Source organism: Micromys minutus (assembly GCF_963924665.1).
Source record: "Micromys minutus genome assembly, chromosome: 13".
NCBI classification, from domain to species: Eukaryota; Metazoa; Chordata; class Mammalia; order Rodentia; family Muridae; genus Micromys; species Micromys minutus.
Window position 1 is genome coordinate 48,536,002 of NC_137982.1, and position 21,014 is coordinate 48,557,015.

The 21,014-nt window shown below is 45.1% G+C and overlaps 1 protein-coding gene across 4 annotated transcripts in view; it reads right to left on the reverse strand.

Annotated features, from left to right (window-relative positions):
• Positions 1 to 1,192: 1,192 nt before the first annotated feature.
• The window catches only part of TTN (titin), a 266,446-nt gene continuing 246,624 nt past the window's right edge, over positions 1,193 to 21,014 (reverse strand). For all 4 annotated transcript variants that reach the window (XM_080927461.1, XM_080927460.1, XM_080927459.1 and 1 more), the window contains 22 exons: positions 20,661 to 20,951; positions 20,278 to 20,574; positions 19,850 to 20,155; positions 18,807 to 19,112; positions 18,442 to 18,723; positions 17,661 to 18,254; positions 17,263 to 17,550; positions 16,863 to 17,162; positions 16,085 to 16,387; positions 15,530 to 15,832; positions 14,834 to 15,418; positions 14,395 to 14,700; positions 13,962 to 14,261; positions 12,792 to 13,367; positions 12,396 to 12,701; positions 11,584 to 12,177; positions 5,665 to 11,468; positions 5,382 to 5,538; positions 3,915 to 4,606; positions 3,662 to 3,815; positions 2,834 to 3,136; positions 1,193 to 2,513 (listed from right to left, as the gene is read on the reverse strand). In XM_080927461.1, the coding sequence (XP_080783587.1) occupies positions 2,215 to 2,513; positions 2,834 to 3,136; positions 3,662 to 3,815; positions 3,915 to 4,606; positions 5,382 to 5,538; positions 5,665 to 11,468; positions 11,584 to 12,177; positions 12,396 to 12,701; positions 12,792 to 13,367; positions 13,962 to 14,261; positions 14,395 to 14,700; positions 14,834 to 15,418; positions 15,530 to 15,832; positions 16,085 to 16,387; positions 16,863 to 17,162; positions 17,263 to 17,550; positions 17,661 to 18,254; positions 18,442 to 18,723; positions 18,807 to 19,112; positions 19,850 to 20,155; positions 20,278 to 20,574; positions 20,661 to 20,951 (13,346 nt within the window). In that variant the 3' untranslated portion in view covers positions 1,193 to 2,214. The remainder of the gene's footprint in view (positions 2,514 to 2,833; positions 3,137 to 3,661; positions 3,816 to 3,914; positions 4,607 to 5,381; positions 5,539 to 5,664; positions 11,469 to 11,583; positions 12,178 to 12,395; positions 12,702 to 12,791; positions 13,368 to 13,961; positions 14,262 to 14,394; positions 14,701 to 14,833; positions 15,419 to 15,529; positions 15,833 to 16,084; positions 16,388 to 16,862; positions 17,163 to 17,262; positions 17,551 to 17,660; positions 18,255 to 18,441; positions 18,724 to 18,806; positions 19,113 to 19,849; positions 20,156 to 20,277; positions 20,575 to 20,660; positions 20,952 to 21,014) is intronic.

Sequence of the window (21,014 nt, forward strand, 5' to 3'; positions counted from 1 at the left end):
AGGGGCTCTCTTGTCTGTCTTCCGTCTCTCCTTCCCTTCTCAGTCCCAAAGACTACAGTTGCTGATTGACTTAAGGGCCAGACAAAGGGGAATCTTTGCTTCTTGAAGCTTCTCAGTGGCTTTGTGCTCCCTGAGATCAGGTGTGTGTGTGTGGGGGGGTATTTGCTCATTCTACATTCTTGTGTTGTTTATCCTCTGTCCTGTTGCTCCTTTCTGTGATAGTCATCAAGGACTTAGCTGATGAGAATGTTTGTCTTGATCACCTGCCGAAGAGCTCCGACTGAGTATTTACCAGGTAGGCAGCCATGTCTGTGAACAGAGCATGACTCCACCTAAGGTGGGCAGCTCACAAGATCGTACTCAAGATTGTGCTGAAGCAAGAATCAGGGTTCTGCGTTTAGGAAATCTGACTTAAAGCAGAAAACTTGCTGAATCTGTTAATAAAGACCCAGAGTGGTCTTTTAGCGAAGAAAAAAAATTAAAGTATCTTGTCTTCGGTTTTGGTCTCTTACAGTTAATATTGATGTCACTTTAGGTAAGTGGTCATCTTTGTATGTTGACAATGATTTTTAGTTAATTTAAGTGGACAAATATAGATTTTTATGGCATAAGCCTTTTTAGTACTAATTATATTATCAGTTTTTAGAAATTCTTTTATTTTATGGAAGTGTTTGCTTTGCCTGCATGTATGTGTACTACATGCATGCTTGGTGCCCAGAAAGGGGGCCTGGTACTCTAGAACTGGAGTTATAGACAGTTACAAATCACTGCTACAAATCACTATGTGGATGCCGGGAATCGAACCCTCTGGAAGAACAGCCAGTGCTCAGAACTGCTGAGTCATGTCTCCCATGCTCAGTTGTTTGAACTGGCTATATTACCTAAAATCTTCATTTAATCCTAAGGCCTGTTGTTTGCTCTGTAGCTGTAGTAGTCAATTTAGTTGAATTATTCCGTATGAAACCATCTTTCTTGATAAGTTTGGAAGACAAATCTTTGTGGATAGATTTATTCCTGAGTACTATAACTAGGCCTTTAAAACAAAATTATTGAACTCATCTAATATAGCAGTGTGCTTTGAATATGTTTTTAATACTGGAACTTGCAGTTTCTGTTACTGTCTGTTAACTCATGTACTGAGTGGAAGCTATAATTCCTCTCAAGAATTGCACAGAAAACAACCAACCACACGTTTTGAGGTGCAGATAGCTTGCTTTATTTATTTATTTTTTTAAATCTCAAGGAGGTCCAACTACCAATTGAACATACACTTGCATGAAAAGGTCTACATCAAATTAGTAATTTTTTATGGGCAGTTGGTAGAGTTGTTTTAACGACAGCTTCATTTGTGGTGACATTTCCATTGCTATTATTTTGCTGTGGCTCACTGCTTATTTGCCCAGTTTCCGGTGAAATTTAAATTTAGAACTACCACACGAGGCATTCGCTGCACCCAAGACCTCCAGGAGTCCACACTACTCTGGCACAGGAGCACTTGAATAACTTGGCTCAACGAGGGGATGGCCAGGAGATGGTACTTTTCCAAGTTACCCACGCACTCTTGATGTCAGGGACAGTGTGAAGTGAGCGAACAAAGTGTTGGCCGTTACACTTTGCTCTGGTCATGTTTGTCAGGGTCATTCTAAGTGTGACGTCATCAGAGAAAACGTAAGACGTTAAAGTGTTGCTTACAGGAGGGTAGATGCAAACATCACCAACGCCTTACATTTCTGATTCAATAGGTATCTGCACATGCCAGGGGCATGTACAGCAGCATCCTTTTCTTAGCTGGCTAGGACATCTTCAGTGGGGAATTTCTCAACCCACTGAGGCATTCTTAGACATCAACAGCATGTTGAGGCACAAAGATTGATTTAGGTATTGGCAGGGTATTCGCTCCGTAATCCATAGGAAACTTTCTCCCACCAACAGTTAGTTTCAAAAGTTACAGTGTAAAATGTCATAAAACAAATGGTACAAAACTTTATAACCGTGAGTCCGGCTGTATACAGTATGTACATGTTGTTAGCAAATAATTCTCAGGTCAAGTATGAAAGGATTGAAATGCATAGTTTGGGAACTGTGACTCATTTAGATGGATACAAAACTACTTTAAATATTTACAGATCAGAAAGATTAGTCCATGTGAATCATTTGAGAGAGATTATGGATGAGCATAGAGTGTAAGGGCCCCCGCCCGTGGCCCTGGCCCTCTTACATAGAGCGGATATTAATATTCACGGTGGCAGAGTCAGATCCAAATTCATTCCCCAAGCTCAGGGTATAAAGTCCGCCATCTTGTTTTTGTACGTCCATGATGATCAGGGTTGTCAGGTCCTCTGTGTTTTCAATGTGGAATCTTCCTTGCTGTTCTTGGCTTTGGATTCTCCGGCCACCACAGGACCATATTATTTCTGGAGTAGGCTCTCCAGTGAAAGCACAGGCCACCGTTAGAACTTTGCCTTCATCAATGCTGATATCAGTGGGAAGAGCTTCGATTTTAGGTGGAATTCCTGTGTGAAACGGCAATGGAAGGGTCTCAGGATCACCGAAAACAAGAAATCCCATTCACCTTTTATTGAATTTTAACCCATTAAGATGGCGGTTCTCAACGTATGGCCAGCCAAAGAAATTTTATGTTACGATTCATGACGGTAGCAAAATCACCGTTTAGGGCGTAGCAACAAAAATAATGTCATGGTTGGGAGCCACCACACAACGTGAGAAACCTTACTAAAGGGTCGCAGCATTAGGAAGGTTGAGGACCACTGCTCTAAAACTGTGCCGCGCTACGTGGTTTTTATCTGCCTCTACCAGGAATTGCATTACTCACCTCTTCCGCCTGCTTTGAGCATTCTACTGGTTGAGCTTTCCAGTTGTGTCATACTAGATTTCCCCATAAAACTGCTGGAACTCATTTCTACAAAGGACTCTTGCATGGAGGCCATGCTTTGGGCAGACATGCTTGCAAACTTCATCTCAGTCATGCTGCTAGCGCCGCTGCTGCTGAAGCTGCTGAAGGAAGCCTCCTGCTTAGAGGCAGACATTTGGACCGACTGTGACGAGAAGCTTCCTTGCAAGCTCAAGTCCCCGCTCGTCTTCAATACTACCTCTCTGGGCGGTTCTTCCACTAGAGCTGTGGAGCATAGCAGATACACAGGGGACATCGAAGACAGTTACTTGGTGACATCTGACGGCGGCTTAACGAGAGTGAAAACTTACGGACACACACACAGAAACACATCCAAACACTTTGCCGTTGAAGCGGAAGCAGATACATACATATATGTATGTGTATGCATACAGTTGTCAAGAGCTACCTCAATGGCTCCAAGAAATGATCCTTAAATTTCTAATATTACTACATGCAGGTGCTAGAAATCGAGAGGAGAAAATAAAACCAACTAACCACATACAAGATAATTGACATTTGGAATATTCTGGAAGCCTTACAGGGCTGTTGGTAGCTTTACTTCCAAAATTTAACTTACCAAAATTTCCATTTAGAGACACCGAATATGAGGGTGAATTCATACAAGATGCCCGTCTCTCTTACACGTGCAGTTTTCTTAGGTCTTTTGAGACTTTTCTGTGTTTGAAACACAAGCGACCCCCACTTTACCCCTTGACCTCTGCGGGGTGATGGCCAGGATGTACTTACGGAGTACTGTGAGGGAGGCTGTTGCTGAACACTGGCCACGGAAATTTTTGGCCTTAATTGTGTACTTTCCGCTGTCACTTACGGATGCGTGTTGGATCTCAAGAGTGTACACGTTTCTGGAGCGACTCACACTGATATTCGAAGAAATGGAAAGCTAAAAGAAAAAAACAACAGGAAAGAGGCATTGAAGTCTTCGGCTAGGGATGCTATATTTTCCAATTTTCTCCAAAATGCATTCAAAATTTCAACTTACTGGCAGGTTATTTTTAAACCACTCAATTTCAGGGGATGGCTCTCCACTGATCTCACAAGAAAAGAGAACATTTTGTCCCTCATTAATGTTTTGAGATCTGGGCTGTGAGATGAAGCTTGGAGCATCTGAGAGTTCTTTGCTTAGGATCAAGTCAAACTGACACTTGACAACGCCCTGGCTAGTTTTGCCTATGCAGGTGAGGATTCCTTCATCTCTGTGACTGGCTTGCTTAATAGTGAGGGTTTGGTCACTGCCAGATACCCCGTATCTGTATTCTTCTGAGTTAGGAAGCTCAGTGCCATTCAGGACCCATTTCACATCTGTGGCCCCAGCTATGTTGGCTTTCAGGGTCACTTTCTGTCCATTGGTTATGTTCATCTGGGTAGACAATGTTTTGATTTCCGCGTGAGTTTTGACTTCTTCTGACGCCTGTGAGGTTTTGGTGACTTCTTCATGGACAATGGATTTCTCCAGGGAGGCTGCTGCTGACTTCTTGACCTCTTCAGCGATCAGAACTTTGGATGCTTCCTCCTTGATGGCCAGTTTTTCATGAGATTTTACCTCTGACACTTTGATTTCTTCAGATGTTAGGACTTTTTGAGAAATTTCCTCTTGGACACTCGCTTTCTTCTTCGATGTAACATCAGAGGTCTTCTGGGTAGATACTTTCTGTGCCTCGGTGTCTTTTACAGCTAAAAAAAAGAAAGAAAGAAAGAAAGAAACCTCTGTAAGTAGACTTAATTGGAATGTGCCCTTTCCACTTCTGCAGATTCTACTGTGTGATATAGTCAGTGTCAACTTCTCTATCATCTGAACGTAATGCCAAGTGTCTGTTCCCATTGGAGAAAGTCGTCTCAGGACTTTTGAGATTGGGTGTAATAGTTTCTTAAACTATCTTAAATTAAGAATTAAGGGGGGCGGACTCACACGAGGGGACTCACATCTTGAGCAGGGTAGGCAAAGGTTTGGATTACAGCTTTGGAGATTTCAAGCAACTGAAACATCTTTTGAAAGACTGCGATGAGCTAATTTTAACTAGGATATGACTGTGGCTCATTTGCTAAGTTTGTGTTCCTTGGAAAATGTCAAGGATAAAAGTTTGAGAGGAACTACCATGTTGTGTATTCACACAATGTTCATTTAATCTTACTATTTAGCCTAGGCTGACTTCAAATTTATTATACAACTGAGGTTAACTCCCTTATTCTCCTGCTATAACCCAGGGTAATGACTCCAGGCTACAGACCATAGCTCTGTCTGACTTTATTCTTAAATGGTTCTGAGAACCTGTGAGATCTTATATAGCATTGCACACAACCACGCTTACCTTTTATGCTAATACTATATTAACCGTGAATCTGTGTGTCAGGATTAGAAAATGTTTAACTTTAAAATTGTGTATGTTTGTCTTCAGAAACTATTAAGACTGTTCTTTGGGAAACATTGGTTCAGAGCAAACCCACACACCTTTTATTGTTAGCTTGCAGCTAGAGGACACAGAGCCAGCAGAATTCGTCACTGTACAGGCATAAAGTCCGCCATCAGAGGTCTCAGTCTTGAGGACTTCTAAGATGAATTCTTCTTTGTCGTTAGAGAGATTGTATTTACTGCCTTGTGCGACAGCCTGAGGAAAGCAAGTGATTGGGGTTTTAGATAATAGCTTAATATGGAAATTTCTTTAGGGCATGTGAATGACTAGCATTAGATTTTTTTTTTCTAGAAAAATAAAGGCCATTTTAGAATTGGTTACCTTTCCATCCTTTGTCCAGGTGACAGTTGGCTGGGGCTCTCCAGTAACTTTAACTGCAAATTTAGCAACACTGTCTGAAGAAACTGTTGTATCCCTCAGCCCAGTAACAATTACTGGCTTTGAGGAAATTGATTCAGGAGCTATTGGTTCCTGCCTCTTGGCTTCTGTTGACTCAGCAGTTTTCTGTGCAGATTTCTTTGCTTCTGCTGACTCATCAGTTTTCTGTGCAGGTTTCTTTGCTTCTGCTGACTCAGCAGTTTTCTGTGAAGGTTTCTTTACTTCTGCCGACTCAGCAGTTTTCTGTGCAGGTTTCTTTGCTTCTGCTGACTCAGCAGTTTTCTGAGTGGATTTCTTGGCTTCTGCTGACTCAGTAGTTTTTTGAACCGATTTCTTAGTTTCTGATACGCTTGACACCTGCTCGTGGATACTCTTGAAGGACTGTCCAGTAAACTGGAAGCTGGTTTTGGAAGTCCCTCCTTCACCGGAGACCTCACAAACATACTCTCCGCAATCAGTTTCGCTAAGGTTGTGGATTTTGAGTTCGTAGGTACCGTCTGCTGAGTAATGAAACTGAAAATGCCCATTTTCCTTGAGTTTCTTGCCATCTTTATACCAGGTGACCTCTTTTGCACACAGTGCGCTACTTTCAACCGCACAGGTGAGCTTTGCAATGTCTCTGGAGGCTTCTGCTTTCAGGGACTGAGTTATCTTGGGTGGGGCAGAGACTGGAAGCTGTTGACTCTTCTCTGTTACAGGCTTTGTCTCCGTGGGTGACATGGCTTTTGGAGGAGAAGTTACAGGTTCTGGAGATTTCACCCTTTTGGGAGACTTCACTGTTTCTGGGGACTTGACCCGAGGCTCTGGAGACTTGACTCTGGGTGGTGATGTCACAGCTTTTTCAATAGCCCTGGCCTTCTGCACGGTCAGCGTGAACTGTGCTTCTTGCTTTCCGTCCAGGTTTTCGACGAGCACGCTGTAGTTGCCCCCATCAGAAGCCTGTACTGAGGAAATCTCGAAGGTCGATTTGTACTTGGTGGTGGTCACTTGGTGACGAGCAGAAGTACTCACAGTTTGTCCTTCCCGCAGCCAGGTCACAGTTGGTACCGGCTCCCCATCGGTGTCACAGGAAAACCTCGCAGACTCGCCTTCGTGGACCATTATGGATCGCGGCTTCGTTAAAATTCTCGCTGCCAGGGTCGTCTTAATCTTTCTCACCATGGCTTTTTCTTCCAGCGACTTTTCCTCAGATGTGGCACTTTTCATCTCTGCGGAGGCGTAATGCTCGTAGGACGAGAGACTTTCCCTCGTCTCTGTCATCTGTGACGTCACTTCCCTGACCGAAGAAGCGGCCTCCATCTCAGACGTCCTCTTGAATGACGAAACTGTGTATGCCTCTGTTTTTGTCAGCTCAGGGAAGACTGACTTGGGAACCTCCTCATCTCTGCGCTGGGATGCATAGGTGGTGTAATCTCCGCCAGTTACATCCAGGGTCGCATAGTCAGACGCCTCCCCTTTGTAGTTGGTGCACACAGCACGGTAGGTTCCACTGTCCTCTGTCTGACAGTCCAGAATCTCCAAGGTCAGAACCCCACTTGTATTGGTATAATGAATCTTACTGCTCTCTTGGAGTTCCACACCGTTGTGGTACCACCTCACCTCAGCCGTGGGCTTAGACTGGACATTTAGGATGAAGCGTGTGTTTTGGCCACATGGAACTCTGTGGGACCGCATCCGCAATGTGATTCGAGGGCCATGGTCCAGCGTGAAAGGCTGCTGGCTCAGCACCTCGTACTTCCTTTCTGATGTCTTCTGAGTCTTTAAGGCAGCTTTCATAGACTCGTATCTGGAAAAGATGTCAAATCTTGCAGACCTCTCGAATCTTGAGAGGGATCGCTCACTAGACACAGGGCTGGGAGAACGTGGACGAGTTCTTTCAGGAGTAGGAGATCTTCTTTCTGCGTCATCTTCAGATTCCTCGGCAGGTGGTGGGCGGGACCGGATCAGCTCAGACACTGGTCTCATTAACTCAATGTAAGTTGGAGACAAGGAGCGCCGGCGTCTCAGGAGTCTGGACACAGAGGACGACGATTCCCTGTGAGCTCGTCTTGAGATTTCATATTCCTCTTCGATTTCCGTTATCTCTGTCACTTGCCTCTGTCGTTTTGATTTCTTTTTAGACTTTTCTTCCTTTGACATGTAGTCAAGCTCACTTTTGTATTCTGAGAGACGCTGGGTGGTTGTCACCGGCCGCAGTAGCTCCTCTTCTTCCTTCTCAGCCATGATCCTCTGCCGGAGCTTCGGCTGCCTGTAGGAGGCCTGGGCGTGCCGTTCCCGGAGCTCTGCGTAACTTGTGCTGGTTTCTTCCTTGGTAGGGATGTGATAGGTTGAGTACCTGAAGTCTCTTCTCCTGTCCTCCACCTTGACATGAGCCGGAGAAGAGGAACGCAGGCTCGAAAGCTCAAAGTGTGGGGGGCTGCGGCTGGGAGGTGAAGCCGAAAAGCCCAGCTCGAGCTCCTCTTCCAGACGCAGCCTCTCTTCCTCTGTTCTTTTCATTGCCAGGTAGTCATCGATGGGGAGGAGGAGCTCCTCATCCGAGATGTCACCTAGAGAGCGTCTCCTACGTCTGTAGTAATAGAGATCATAGTCAGGGGAAGGGGTACGCCGTCGGGCCGGCCGCACCATTTCCAGATCATCTTGGGTCAGTTTGGGGATCCGCCATTTAGGTCGGTACTGGTCAGTGATCCGAGGAAGAGGCATCACGTAGAACTGCTCCCATCTTGAAAGGCGGATGCGCTTGGGCCTCTTCTGGACAACTCTGTCAAGTTTCCCAGGCATTTCATACTGATCCCGGATCTTCCTGTACCACTTCATGTCAGACATCGGCACGAACTGCTTGATGCGCTGGTCTTCCTCTACCGTGGCTTGTTTGGGCCTGCGTGGCTCTGGGACTTCGTAAGGCATGCGGAGCTTTCTCTCCTCTTTCTTTTCCTCCGTCTGAAGTCGGTATTCTCCTTTGACAGTCTTGGTGCTCACCGCTGGCTTGTAAAGTATGGCAGCTTCCCTCAGAGCCTCTTGGGCTACGGGAGTCAACGGCACAGTTTCGGTCCCAGATAGAATCTCAGCCATCCTCAGTGTCTTGTCGATCTGTTTTTGGACGTGGCGTTCACGCTCCTCTTTACTCTGGAATTCCTGCTTGACGTAGCGCAACCTTTCTACTTGTAAGTGAGCCTGGCAGCTGGTGGATCCGGCTGTGTTTGTGGCCGTGACTCTGTAATAACCCGTGTCTTCGGGCAAAGTATCCCTGATGTGCAATGCATAATAGTCTAAGCCTTCATGGACAATTTCAATGTGGGGCCCAAGGGACAGCGGCTGGCCATCTTTCTCCCATTTTAATGTCGGTGCAGGGATGCCAGACACCCTGATCTCAAAGCAGACACTTTGGCCTTCATGGCATTCAGCGTTCGCCAGCAGCCGCTTGAACATGGGTCTGAGTGTGGTTTCTGTCGGGGGAGGATGTAAAGTCACAGTCAGCTTTGCCTTACAGCTGTCTTCACCGTGCTTGTTCTTTGCCACGACAGTGTATTCAGCATCATCTTCTGTGGTGACGCTGTTGATTGTTAATTGATAAAGACCCTTGTCAGACTCGAATGTGTATTTCTTGTCATCGTGATCTGGCTTGATTTTCTGACCCGATTTGTACCACGTCACACGAGGTTCTGGGTGGACAGTAATAGTTACTCCAAAGCGGACATTTTCACCCACATATGCCGTCTTGTTATAGAGAGGCAGGGTAAATTCTGGCGGCCTTTCAAGGAGCCTCATCGCATCTGTTCTGCGCTTGACTCTCTTGGTTCTGCGGCAGTAGTAGTCAGAGACTTCCCTCACACCTTTAACGAACAGCTCTGCGTAAGAGCTGTCTTCGCCGTAGTCATTGACAACTTTGCATCTGTAGGTTCCATCATCAAATTTGGTGATGTCTTTGACATACATGGTGGCCACTCCGTCTTCATAGGTGATTTCATATTTCTCACTGTTTTCCAGCTGCCTCACGCCAAAGTACCAGGTCACCTGGGTAGACTGATCGTAATTTTCGATCTTGCATACATATTTGACATATCCGCCCTCTTCGCCAATGGCGTGCATAATTTGCCCAGAGACAGGGCCGATTTCAATGGATGCCACTTTAACCTTAGCCACGCTCACTCCCCTCTGAGATCGTATTGCACCACCGCAGGAGATCCGGGCTGCTGAGACCACCATATTGAGGTCTTTCTTTATCAGGGTATGGTAGTACCGCCGGTGTTTCAGGGTTCTGATGACTTTAGTGCTGACTCTGTCGATCCTTTGCTTCAGCCATGGGTGCTGCAGGGCTTCTGATGCTGTCATGCGAGATTTTCTCTCTTTCACCAACAGCCGGTCAACAAAATCCATCGCTTCCAGGCTAATGTCTTTGAATGCTTCTTCGTCAAAAGTATATTCGGCATTCATGATGTTCTCAGTCATCTGTTGGTTAGTTTCAGCCAAAAATGGGTTGAGCCCACTCAGCAGCACGTACACCAGTGTACCAAGTGACCACATATCTGTGGCAGTGCTGACGACATCATGCTGGTGGACTTCAGGGGCATAGTATTCAGGGGAAGTAAACAGAAGCCTGAAGTTGTCTCCCGGCTTCAGCTGACGTGCTTGACCAAACTCTATTATTTTAACAGTGGAGCTCTTTCTTGTCTGGTAAATGATATTTTCTGGTCGAATGTCAAAGTGGCCAATGTTCTGGCTATGTAAGAACTCCAGGGCTTCACAGACTTGGCGGACGTAGCTTACGATTTCTCTTTCATTGAGTTCAAAGGCACTCGTGTTGATGCGTTCAAATATGTCCAGTCCCGATATAAACTCAAAGATCATAACTAATTCTTCCATGCTTTCGAATGACTCATGGAGGTATAAGATGTTTCTGTGCCTGGCAATGTTTAGAATGGAAATCTCTTTCTTCACTAAAACCTGATCGGTCCCTTTGACTTTAACGAATTTGGCCATGAATGTCTTCTTTGAGGATGTTTCAACACAACGGTGGACAATTCCAAACTCACCACGCCCCAGATCTTCAGCGATCATATATCTCTCGTAGAGTTCTTTCGTTTTGGAGTGCGATGCTTTAGCTGTGGTGACTTCTCTGGTTTCATCTACCTCATCATCATAATTCATAGCTCTGGTCTTGTCCTCTTTGGTAACCGTTGGTTCTGAGGGCTCCGATGGCTTGCTTAGGCCAAATTTATTTTCAGCTATTACTCGGAACTGGTAACTTGTTTTTCCAAATAAGTTGATCACCGTGTAACGTGTTTCCCGGGCCTGTCCCACGCGGAGCCATCTCTCTGCAGTAGTTGCGCACTTCTCAACAATGTAGTTGGTGACTTTGCTACCACCATCAGAAGCTGGCTCTGTCCAAGTTAAGTTGACAGAATCTCGTGAGACGTCACTCACTTTGACACCCCTGGGTGGGTCGGGGACATCGGCAACATCCAGCTCTACTGTCTTTTGATCAATTCCAAACCTGTTCTTGGCACAGACGACATAGAAGCCAGCGTCTTTTCTCTCCACTCCATTGGGGAAGACAAGTGACGTGAAGGATCTTGTGACAATCACTTGGTAGTGGCCATTATTATCAATGAGATCTTGTCCTTTCTGCCAGGTGATCACAGGGTCTGGCTTGCCACTGAAGGGGATCTTGATGCTGACCACTTCCCCTCGGAGAGCATGAACTGCTCCCATGCCTTCCAGAGTCTTGGGTAAGTGTATCTTAGCCGGAACTGTATCAAGGTAAAAGAGCAAAGAACATAATTTAGTTTCCTAAGACTTCACCCGACAAATTAACAAACAATAGGTTGTCGAACACCAAACGGATGTTAACAGATTTGCCTTTACCTTCCACTTCCAAGGAAGCAGTGCCGGACACAGATCCCCCTTGGTTGGTCGCTCTGACTTGGTACACTGTGGCATCATCATCTGTGACACTTGCAATGATGAGCTGGTGGTAACCACCCTTAAATTCTTGAATTCTGTACTTGAGTCCATCTGCGATAATTTCTTTGCCTTGTCTGTACCATTTCACAATAGGCTTGGGGTGACCAGTCACCTTGCAGACCAAAGTGGCATTGCTCTGATACCTTACATTCAGGTTTCTCAGCTCCTCCTTGAAGTGCGGAGCCTGAATTGGGACATCGGATTTCGGAGTGACCGGTTCTGATATCTCACTCCATTCACTTTCTCCACCCAGGTTTTCACATTTTACACGGAACTCATACTCAAGACCTTCGATGAGGTTTTGCACTGAGAAGACGGTTTCTCGAATCTCTTCCGTTGTCACGGCAATCCACTTGTTTTGCTTCTTCTCTCGCTTCTCAAGGTAGTAATTTCTGATCTTTGCACCCCCGTCGCTTGCAGGTGGCTTCCAAGCCACAACGCAAGAATCCTTTGTGACTGCTGTGATGGTTGGTTTACCAGGAACACTTGGCTTTTCTATTAGGAAATTAAAAGATTGGCCGTGTTTAAGATAGCTTCATTTAAAAAAGAAATCTCATGTTAAATAAGCAGAATTATTCTAAAGTTCTATGTGACTCCAAAAAGAGGATGCGATATGCACATTCCCCTTTAAAATATAGAAACACTCAATGAAAGGGAGACAGATCGTATGTTATATGGATTCCATTTCCCCTCAGACTTTATTTCATACTCACCGAAAGGACTCTTGATGATCACAATGGATGTGACCTCAAGTGGCTCACTGATGCCAAAGGTGTTCTGAGCTGAGACTCGGAAGTAATAGCCGGCATTTTCTGTGAGGTTCACAATTCTACAAGTTGTCACCGAGATGGCTGAAGACACCAATTGCCATTCAGCACCTTCCTTGGCCTCACACTTCTCCACCACATAATTGGTGATCCAGGAGCCACCATCATCGGCAGGTGGTTTCCAGCTGATGACCACAGAGTTCTTGAGTAGTGCTTCGATCACAATGGGTCCCGTAGGCTTGTCTGGTTTGTCTGTTGAGAGAAAACGCAGATGCAGTGGGTTTCACAGTGTGCCTCCAGAGATCTTTGAAAGGAAACTCACCGAAAGCAAAAGCAAAATACCTTGTATTTCCACATCTAGGGTGGCATCAACTGTCCCAAAGGCATTGCTGAGCTGAACCTTGTATTTCCCAGCATGAGTCTTGCGTTGGACATTCTTCATGACAAGATGAGTGTAGTGTTCGGTGTTCTCAATGGTAATGTTTTCCGAGTTCTGCAAAAGTTTCTGGCCATGGAACCAAGTCATGGCAGGTACCGGGCGACCAATGTACATGACATGGAGCCGAAGTGTAGATCCCACGGCACCATAATACTTTTCTTTCAGCGGGTAACCAGGATGGAACTGTGGTGCCGCCTGAAGAAGGAGCTTACTGCTGGTTTCTACTTCTCCTACTTCGTTTGTGGCTACACATGTGTAAACGCCTTCATCTTCCTGTTCCTCTGTCATTACTGTCAGAGTATGTGTGCGCCCATCTGAAGACATTTTGTACTTTCGGCTTTGTGTGAGCTCTTTACCAAATCGGTACCATTTAATGTCAGGAAGGGGCCTTCCCACGATCTGGCAGGAGAGCTGAGCGGCTTCGCCCAATTTGGTGGTCACATCGGCCATTTCTTTGCGCACTCCTGGGGCTTCCCCGGCTGCACGTGAAGAAAGATAGTTAAATGCATCATCACTGTTGAATCTATAATCTGTCTGCGCATGTCCGTGATGGATTATCCTATTGATTAAGCTTTTATAGGTGCTATGATGTATTTCTAGGGCTTGTTTATTTTTCTGGGGTCAGATGAAAAGTGGTGATTTCGTGAACGAATCACCCCTACTGTATCATGTTGTAACTTTTTATGATTGAAAGGGCATCAGGACGTAATGTGAGGTCTTGGCCAGTTTACAAGATTCTTGTTCTTACTTAGGCTCACTGGAGTGAAGTATGTCTGTTAACCTTCCAAATTCCACTAACAGGCAATAAAACCAAAAAGTTTATTACATCAGAAGGGGAAACTGCTCCAGAAAAAAATGCTTAGATCCTATAGTCTAAGTTAAACTTGAGCAGGGAAGGGTAGAATTAAAATTGAGGGCTTTGACGTGCACACACATGTAATAGCTAATATATTTGACCAGAAGCCACCCTAAATACAAAAATGCCAGCAGGAGAGTTAACTTACACTACAGGAAGAATTAGTTTCCATGGGTTTCATTTGTAACCCATAAAGAGAGCACTGTAGGTCACTTACATGTTAGTCTTGTCTTAACAGACACAGCTGTTCTCCGTGGTCGGCTGAGGCCAGTCTCATTTTCAGCAAATACTCTGAACTCATATTCAGTAGCTTCTAGCAAACCTCCAATGGTGAACTGTCTGTCCTTGATCCGTTCTTTATTGCTCTTCTTCCAAGCACTGTCTCCAGACTGTCTATATTCAACCCAGTATCCAAGGATTTCTTTGCCACCATCACATTCAGGTTTCTCCCACTGGAGAGTGATGCTGTCTTTGGATATTGAAAGAATCTCAAGTTCTCCTGGTTGGCTTGGCTTATCTGAAATAGTCAAGGCAGTTGAGAAAAGAATTAGGTTTACTGGTGGGAAAAAGTAAAAGGCAAAAAACTGGCTTGCTTCATTGGTTTTTTTTTTTTTTTTTTTTTTTTTGTCCCATTTGGAAACTCTACTTACCAAAGGGATCTTTGCAAACAACTGGTTCAGAAGCAGGGCTGGTCTCACTAAGGCCAACGTCATTCTGTGCAATGATACGGAATTGATATTCGGCGTCGGGCACAAGGCCGGTGACGGCGTACATCGTGGTGGTTATCTGGGTTTTGTTGTGTCTGACCCACTTGTCAGTAGATGTCTCCTTACGCTCAATGTAGTAGCCTGTAACTCGAGAGCCACCGTCATCTTTAGGTCGAGACCATGACAAGCTAACGGAACTTTTGGTCACGTCAAGTACTTCAGGAGGATTGCTTGGAGGTTCTGGAGGATCTACAAACACAAGTGAAAAGCACACATGAGGATCAGAGCGCAATCTCAGATCTCGTGGGCCGGGGTTCGTAACTTAAGCAACGTAAGCATTCCAACTGACTTTTTATACCTCTGTGGCTGAAAGAGCACTTACTCAGTGGTGTCTTTGGTATGACTGGCTCCTCAGATTTCAAGGGTTTGCTTATGCCGAACTGGTTTTCTGCTGAGACACGGAAATGGTATTCCACATTTTCTTTGAGGCCTTTTACGACCAAAGATGTGCCTCGGACTCTGGAGTCAATGGTATACCAGGCAGCCTTGGGTACCTCTCTTCTCTCAAGGATATAGCCCAGGATGTCAGCACCACCGTCATCAGCAGGGGGTCTCCAGCTGACTCTTATGGAGCGGGCTTGTATGTCATCATATTCGAGTGGCCCTTCTGGAGTGTTGGGACTGCCTATTACCTTGACCTTGATGTAAACGGTCTTCTTGCCACATTTGTTTTCCAGAACCAAGTCATAAGTCCCAGAATCATCTCTGTCTGCTTCTTTGATCACGAGCTCAGTATGTGTTTCAGATGTTGCGATCATGGCCCGCTTACTAATGTCCTGGCCTTCCTTGGTCCATTTGCATATTGGGAATGGTTTTCCTTTGATTGGTATAGTAAGCCTGATGACCCCACCTTGTCGAACAAAGACGCCTTCCTGGTATCTTTCATCAAGTTCATAGTCAGGGTATTCTGAGGGAAAAGAAAGGATTACAATTTAGATTTTTTTTTTCTTTTTGAATGGCCGGGTAGGAAAAAGTCATAAGGCAATTCTAACAACAAGCAAACAGTCATGTATTTTACCTAGCATCTCTGTGACTTTGACTGTTCCTGGTACCTCAGCAGGTTCTCCAGGTCCACCAGCATTACAAGCTAGGACACGGAATCTGTATTCAGCACCCTGAGGTAGGTGTGTTAGGGTATACTCCCGAATCTTGGTTGGGGTGGTGTTACATTTGGTCCATTCACGTTGATCTACTTTCTGCATTTCAATCAAGTACCCTGTGACTTTAGATCCACCTTCATCTTCTGGAACACTCCAGGCCAGGGACACGGATGTCCTTGTTGTGTCTGTAACTCTTGGATTTTGTGGTTTTCCTGGTGGAGCTACAGGGGAAAAATAGACAAAAAAAAAAAAAAAAATCCTTGTTACAGCTGCTGCAAGGTTGTGTATTGACTGTGCTGTGTAACAAATTCAGGGTGTGGCTGACTATGTAGATTGTTAGCATTGTTGTGTTGTGGTGGTGATTCCAAAGCTGAATTTCTCAGAACTCGTAGAACTATATACTTTAGAAGGATGCGTTTCACCACATAACAGTTGTATCTCAAATAAACTTGGCGCATACTAAATGTACTTACCAATTGGATCCATGGCCACAGTGGGTTTGGAAGGACGACTTGGTTTTCCGGTTCCTCTTACATTAATGGCTGTGACCCGATGTTCATATTCTAAGCCTTCAATAAGGCCAGTGGAGCGGTACCGTGTCATAGTCACGGGTACTTTATTCACACGGACCCACCGGTCAGCTCTCACTTCCTTACGCTCAATGATATAGCCAGTCACTTGAGAGCCACCGTCATCTTCAGGTGGATACCAAGTAAGTGTCATGCCATCACGGGAGACGTCAAATATCTGTAATGTTTCTGGAGGTCCAGGAATACCTGTCAAAAATATGTCAACATGAGTGAAGTCCAGTTTGTGTGTATTTTAGATGCTATGCCAGACAAATGAACGTTTCTCCAGCACATTCACTTTTGTGTCTTTTCCATTTTTTGTTGTATCTTATTTTATAAATATTTATTAAGCACACATTTTATACTTTCTTCTATTGGGTTGTCTATAGTCCCTCCCTTGCATGCTTTTTCTCTTCCTCCCTTTATTTCCTCCTCCATCTTTCCATTCTTTTTTTCCTCAAACTTTTTTTCTTTTTCCTTTCTTTCAACCAAGTAAAGAAGCTAATAAATAAATAAATAAATAAATAACTCTAACGCTGTTGGAAGCTTCCAAGCAAAGCTGTTTAGAATCCTTAGGAGAACCCAGGAGTCAATTTTACAAGCTATTTTCATCTCATCAGAGTGTATAGACTCAATCCAGAGTCAGATACAGGGAAAATGGTGGAGGATTCCAAGAACTTACTGATGCTGCTTCTGCATTCAATGACCTCAGACTGCAAGTACGAGCCGATCCCAAAGCGGTTTGTTGCAGCCACGCGGAACACGTATTCATTTCCTTCAGTGAGTCTGGTGAACTTAAATGTCGGTCTTGTTACCGACTCCGAAACCGGCAGCCATCCTGGCCGATGAGCGTCGCGCTGTTCTACCACATAGCCGCTCAGTGGAGCACCGCCATCCAATTCGGGAGGTTCCCAGGATATAGTAACTGATGTGGCGTCAATTTCATCAATCTTGATGGGCCCAGTTGGTGGACCAGGTTTGTCTAAAAGGTAAAGAAATCAGGAGATGAATTTGTACTTCACATCAAAACTGGCGACTTAACCACCGACGACTAAATTGTAACCCTGTTCCACAATACTTACCGAGAATGATAACTTTTATGGTCTCTGACGTGGTTCCGGTAACATTCTTCAATTCGAGCGTATATTCTCCGGTATCTCTTATAGTAGTTTCACGGATGGTTAGCTTGGCGACTTTTGTGTGGGTTTCCACTGTGACCCGCTCTGACTCTCTCAGTTTAGAACCAGCGAAGAACCAGGAAGCAGTAGGTGGTGGACGGCCAGCGATGGGTAGCACCAGCTCAATCGGTCTGCCAGCTGGGACATGGATGGTCTTTTGAGGCATTGTAGAAAGGTCAATTGTTGGCAACACTGTAAGAGAGAAACCAGGCACTTATTTTCATGTATGATTTGAAGGGGAAGTGTCTTGAATCCTCAATGTTTTCATTTATTTTGCATTTCTATAGGCATTCAGTACCTACCTCTGAGGTCTTGTACGGTCACTGGCGTGACGATCTCTCTTGGTTCTGACACACCTTTCTCATTTTGGGCCCTCACTCTAAACAAGTACTGTTCGCCTTCGTTCAGGGAAATAACAGTGTGCTCTAAGACTGTGGGCTTCAAAGTGACAACTTTCATCCATCTCTCGGTGCCGGCTTTGCAGGCCTCAAGAACATATCCGGTGAGTCGGCTTCCACCGTCATAGAGTGGCTTCTCCCAAGCGAGGCTCACGGTGGATTTGGTGACATCAACCACTTCTAGTTTTGTGGGCACCAGAGGTACTTCTGAGACCAGAACCGCGTCTGTTGTTTCGCAAGGCTCTCCGATGCCGTAGATGTTTTCAGGAAGCACTCTAAAGTAGTACATAGTTCCCTCCACCAGCCCAGACACTCGGTACATAGTCTTGCTGCACTTGGTGGTCACTGTCTTGAACGCTCTCATGGCAGCTTCTCGCTTCTCAATGATGTAATTGTTGACTGGAGCACCACCATCAATTGTGGGGATTTCCCAAGTGATGGTCACAGAGTCTCTTGAAACCTCTTTAACACTCACTGAAGGACAGGGACCAGGAGTATCTAAAAAAAAAAAAAAAACCAGAAGGAAAGATGCATACTCGCTCTTCATCGATTAATTGATACTTTGTGTGTGCGTTACAGAAAAATACAATCAATGTAGGCCTCCTCTGGTGATGTAATCAATAACAGGCCAAGGTATGCCTTTTCATGGTCTCTACTCCCAAGTTAACCTAAGAAAGTTACTTACCATAGACTTTCACCAGGACTGTTGCTGATTTCTTGCCAGACTGGTTTTCAGCTTCAATTGTGTATTTCCCAGCATCATACCGATTAACTTTGTCCACAATGAGTAAAGAGTAGCTCTCTGTGTTGTCAATAATTGCCCGATTAGCAAGGTCAATGCCTTTCTTGCTCCACGTGATGACAGGAGAAGGTCTTCCAGATACTGACACCATCAGGCGCAAGGAGGCTCCCGCCCTGATGATCACAGTCTTCTTCAGATCATCTGCAAGCTCAAGGTCTGGTATTTCTGCAAAATAAACGAATATGCAGTTAATGTGTGAATAGCTGGGGCGGGAAAACAACGCACATCTGTGTTTCTGCGTCAAATACCTTGTCTTTCCACGGGCTCAATCTCAGCAGTTGTCTCGCTGAAGTCACTCATACCCTTGGAATTCACCGCAGCAACCCTGAAGGAGTACTTCTGGCCCGTCTTAAGGTCCGGCACGGTGAACTCGTTGTTTCTTATTGTGGCGTTAGTATGCACTCGGCACCACTGATCCGTGTCCTGCTCTTGCATTTCAAGGACGTACCCTATGATGTCAGCACCACCATCATACATGGGCTTGGTCCATGCCAAACTAATACTGCGCTTGGTGGTATCCACAACTCTTGGAGCAGAAGGTGGTCCAGGGGTGTCTGAAATTTAAAAGAGATATAGGCGTTGCACAGAAGCAGCAGCTTTGGAAATTACAAATCTCTTCTCAGGAGTCACAGAGGCATTCAGGACTTATGAAGACGATTTTCATAGCAGTGTTTGAAGCTTTGCTACTCTAGGGCAACACTGTATTGTTACAAGATTTAGATTGCTCAGGAGGTGCAGCTATTTCTGTCTCTCACTTTGGCTAGCAATGGCATATTCTCTCTGCACTAAGTTCCTTTCTTAGCTTTTCTTAGGGACTTTTATTTAGTTGTCCCTCTTTCCCTGGATTTGTATGACATATCGTCCTATATCTCTCTTGAATGCAGGAATCTGGTCTTGCCTTTTTCCTCTGCTCAAACTCTATAAAAGCCTAGATGTTATTTTTGAAGGACATGTAATACTTACTTTGTTAGTCCTGTCTGATTATAACATCGGATGCTTTACTTAATACTTATCAGTAGAACTTATTTTTTGACTCTCCTAGAAGACTTACAAAATATATCTCTCATGTTGGTATTAGAACAATTTATTGCTTTTCATAGATCAGACAAATATCACAGCAGTTTTCAGCAATGCTAGCTGCTGCCAGTAATGTAAAGACTAAAATCCTGTATAGATTTAAGGTCACAGTAAGTATACACTAAACTAGTTATATGTGTTTTATGAATTCTCAAGTTCTTGGAGTCATGTCATGTGATTCTGGTTGTGGCCAGGTTATGGTCTTAGAACTCACATGATGGCTCTCTGCATGAGATGAAGTTTGAAGCTTCACTGGGTTCGCTGTTGCCAGCAGCGTTCACGGCCGTCACCCGGAACTGATAATCACAGCCTTCCATGAGGCTGGTCACCTTTAGTCTGGTGTCGTAAACCACATAGTCTTTGTTGACACGTGTCCAGCGCAAGCTCTTCTTCTCGCGTTTGTCCACTAGGTAGTTGCTGATTTCATTACCACCATCAGATTCCGGTTTCGTCCACTGAATAATGATGTGTTCTTTGCCAGCACCAACCTCCTCTGGTATGCCGGGTTGTGATGGGATTGCTGTTGGTATTTAATGCAAACGAGAAAGATCAGGATCGCGCATAACCACCGTGAGCATGACTACCCTTCTCAACCCATTAGCACTTTAAATCGCTAAAATGTTTTAAAGAGTTAATACTCACTGAAAGAGTTTCTGGCCACAATTGGCTCTGATTCAACTGGCACACCAAGGCCGTACTTGTTCACTGCTCTCACTCGGAACGTGTACTCATTGTTCTTGATGAGTCTGGTAACCACGTAGGACACGGTCAGGCATTCCCCCTCGACGATCACCCAGTTGAGCCTGCTAGTCTCCCGTCTCTCTACGATATAGTGAGTTATCTCTGCTCCTCCATCTTCCTGTGGAAGGCTCCAGGCTAAGGTGCACTTCTCCTCAGTCACCCTGCTGACACTGAGCTTTCCACACGGGCCAGGAGAATCTGAAACAGGCAGGGTGACAAGTCACAATGGGCGCCATCCTTGAAAGTGCTACCATGGTACAAAAGAGCGCCTTTGTGCTGCTTACCAAGAACTTTGACCATGACAGATACGGACTTGACCCCGCTGGCGTTCTTCACAGTGAGAGTGTACTTCCCACTGTCGCCCCGGTCACAGTATTTGATTACAGCAGTTGCTCGCTTGCCGGTGTACTGCAGAGAAACCTTTTCGCAGAGATCCAGTTCTTTGTCTCCTTTGGTCCAGATGATTTTGGGCTCAGGTTTGCCACCAACAGCAGCATCAAGAACAAGATCCGAACCTGCTCTGATGGTCACCAGATCGCCCTGTAATCTGGCATCCAGTTCGGCTTTTGGTGGAGCTGTTAATAGGCAAAAGTAGATACAGATGAGTATCTGACAGTTCAGATACCCACTTAGGGTTG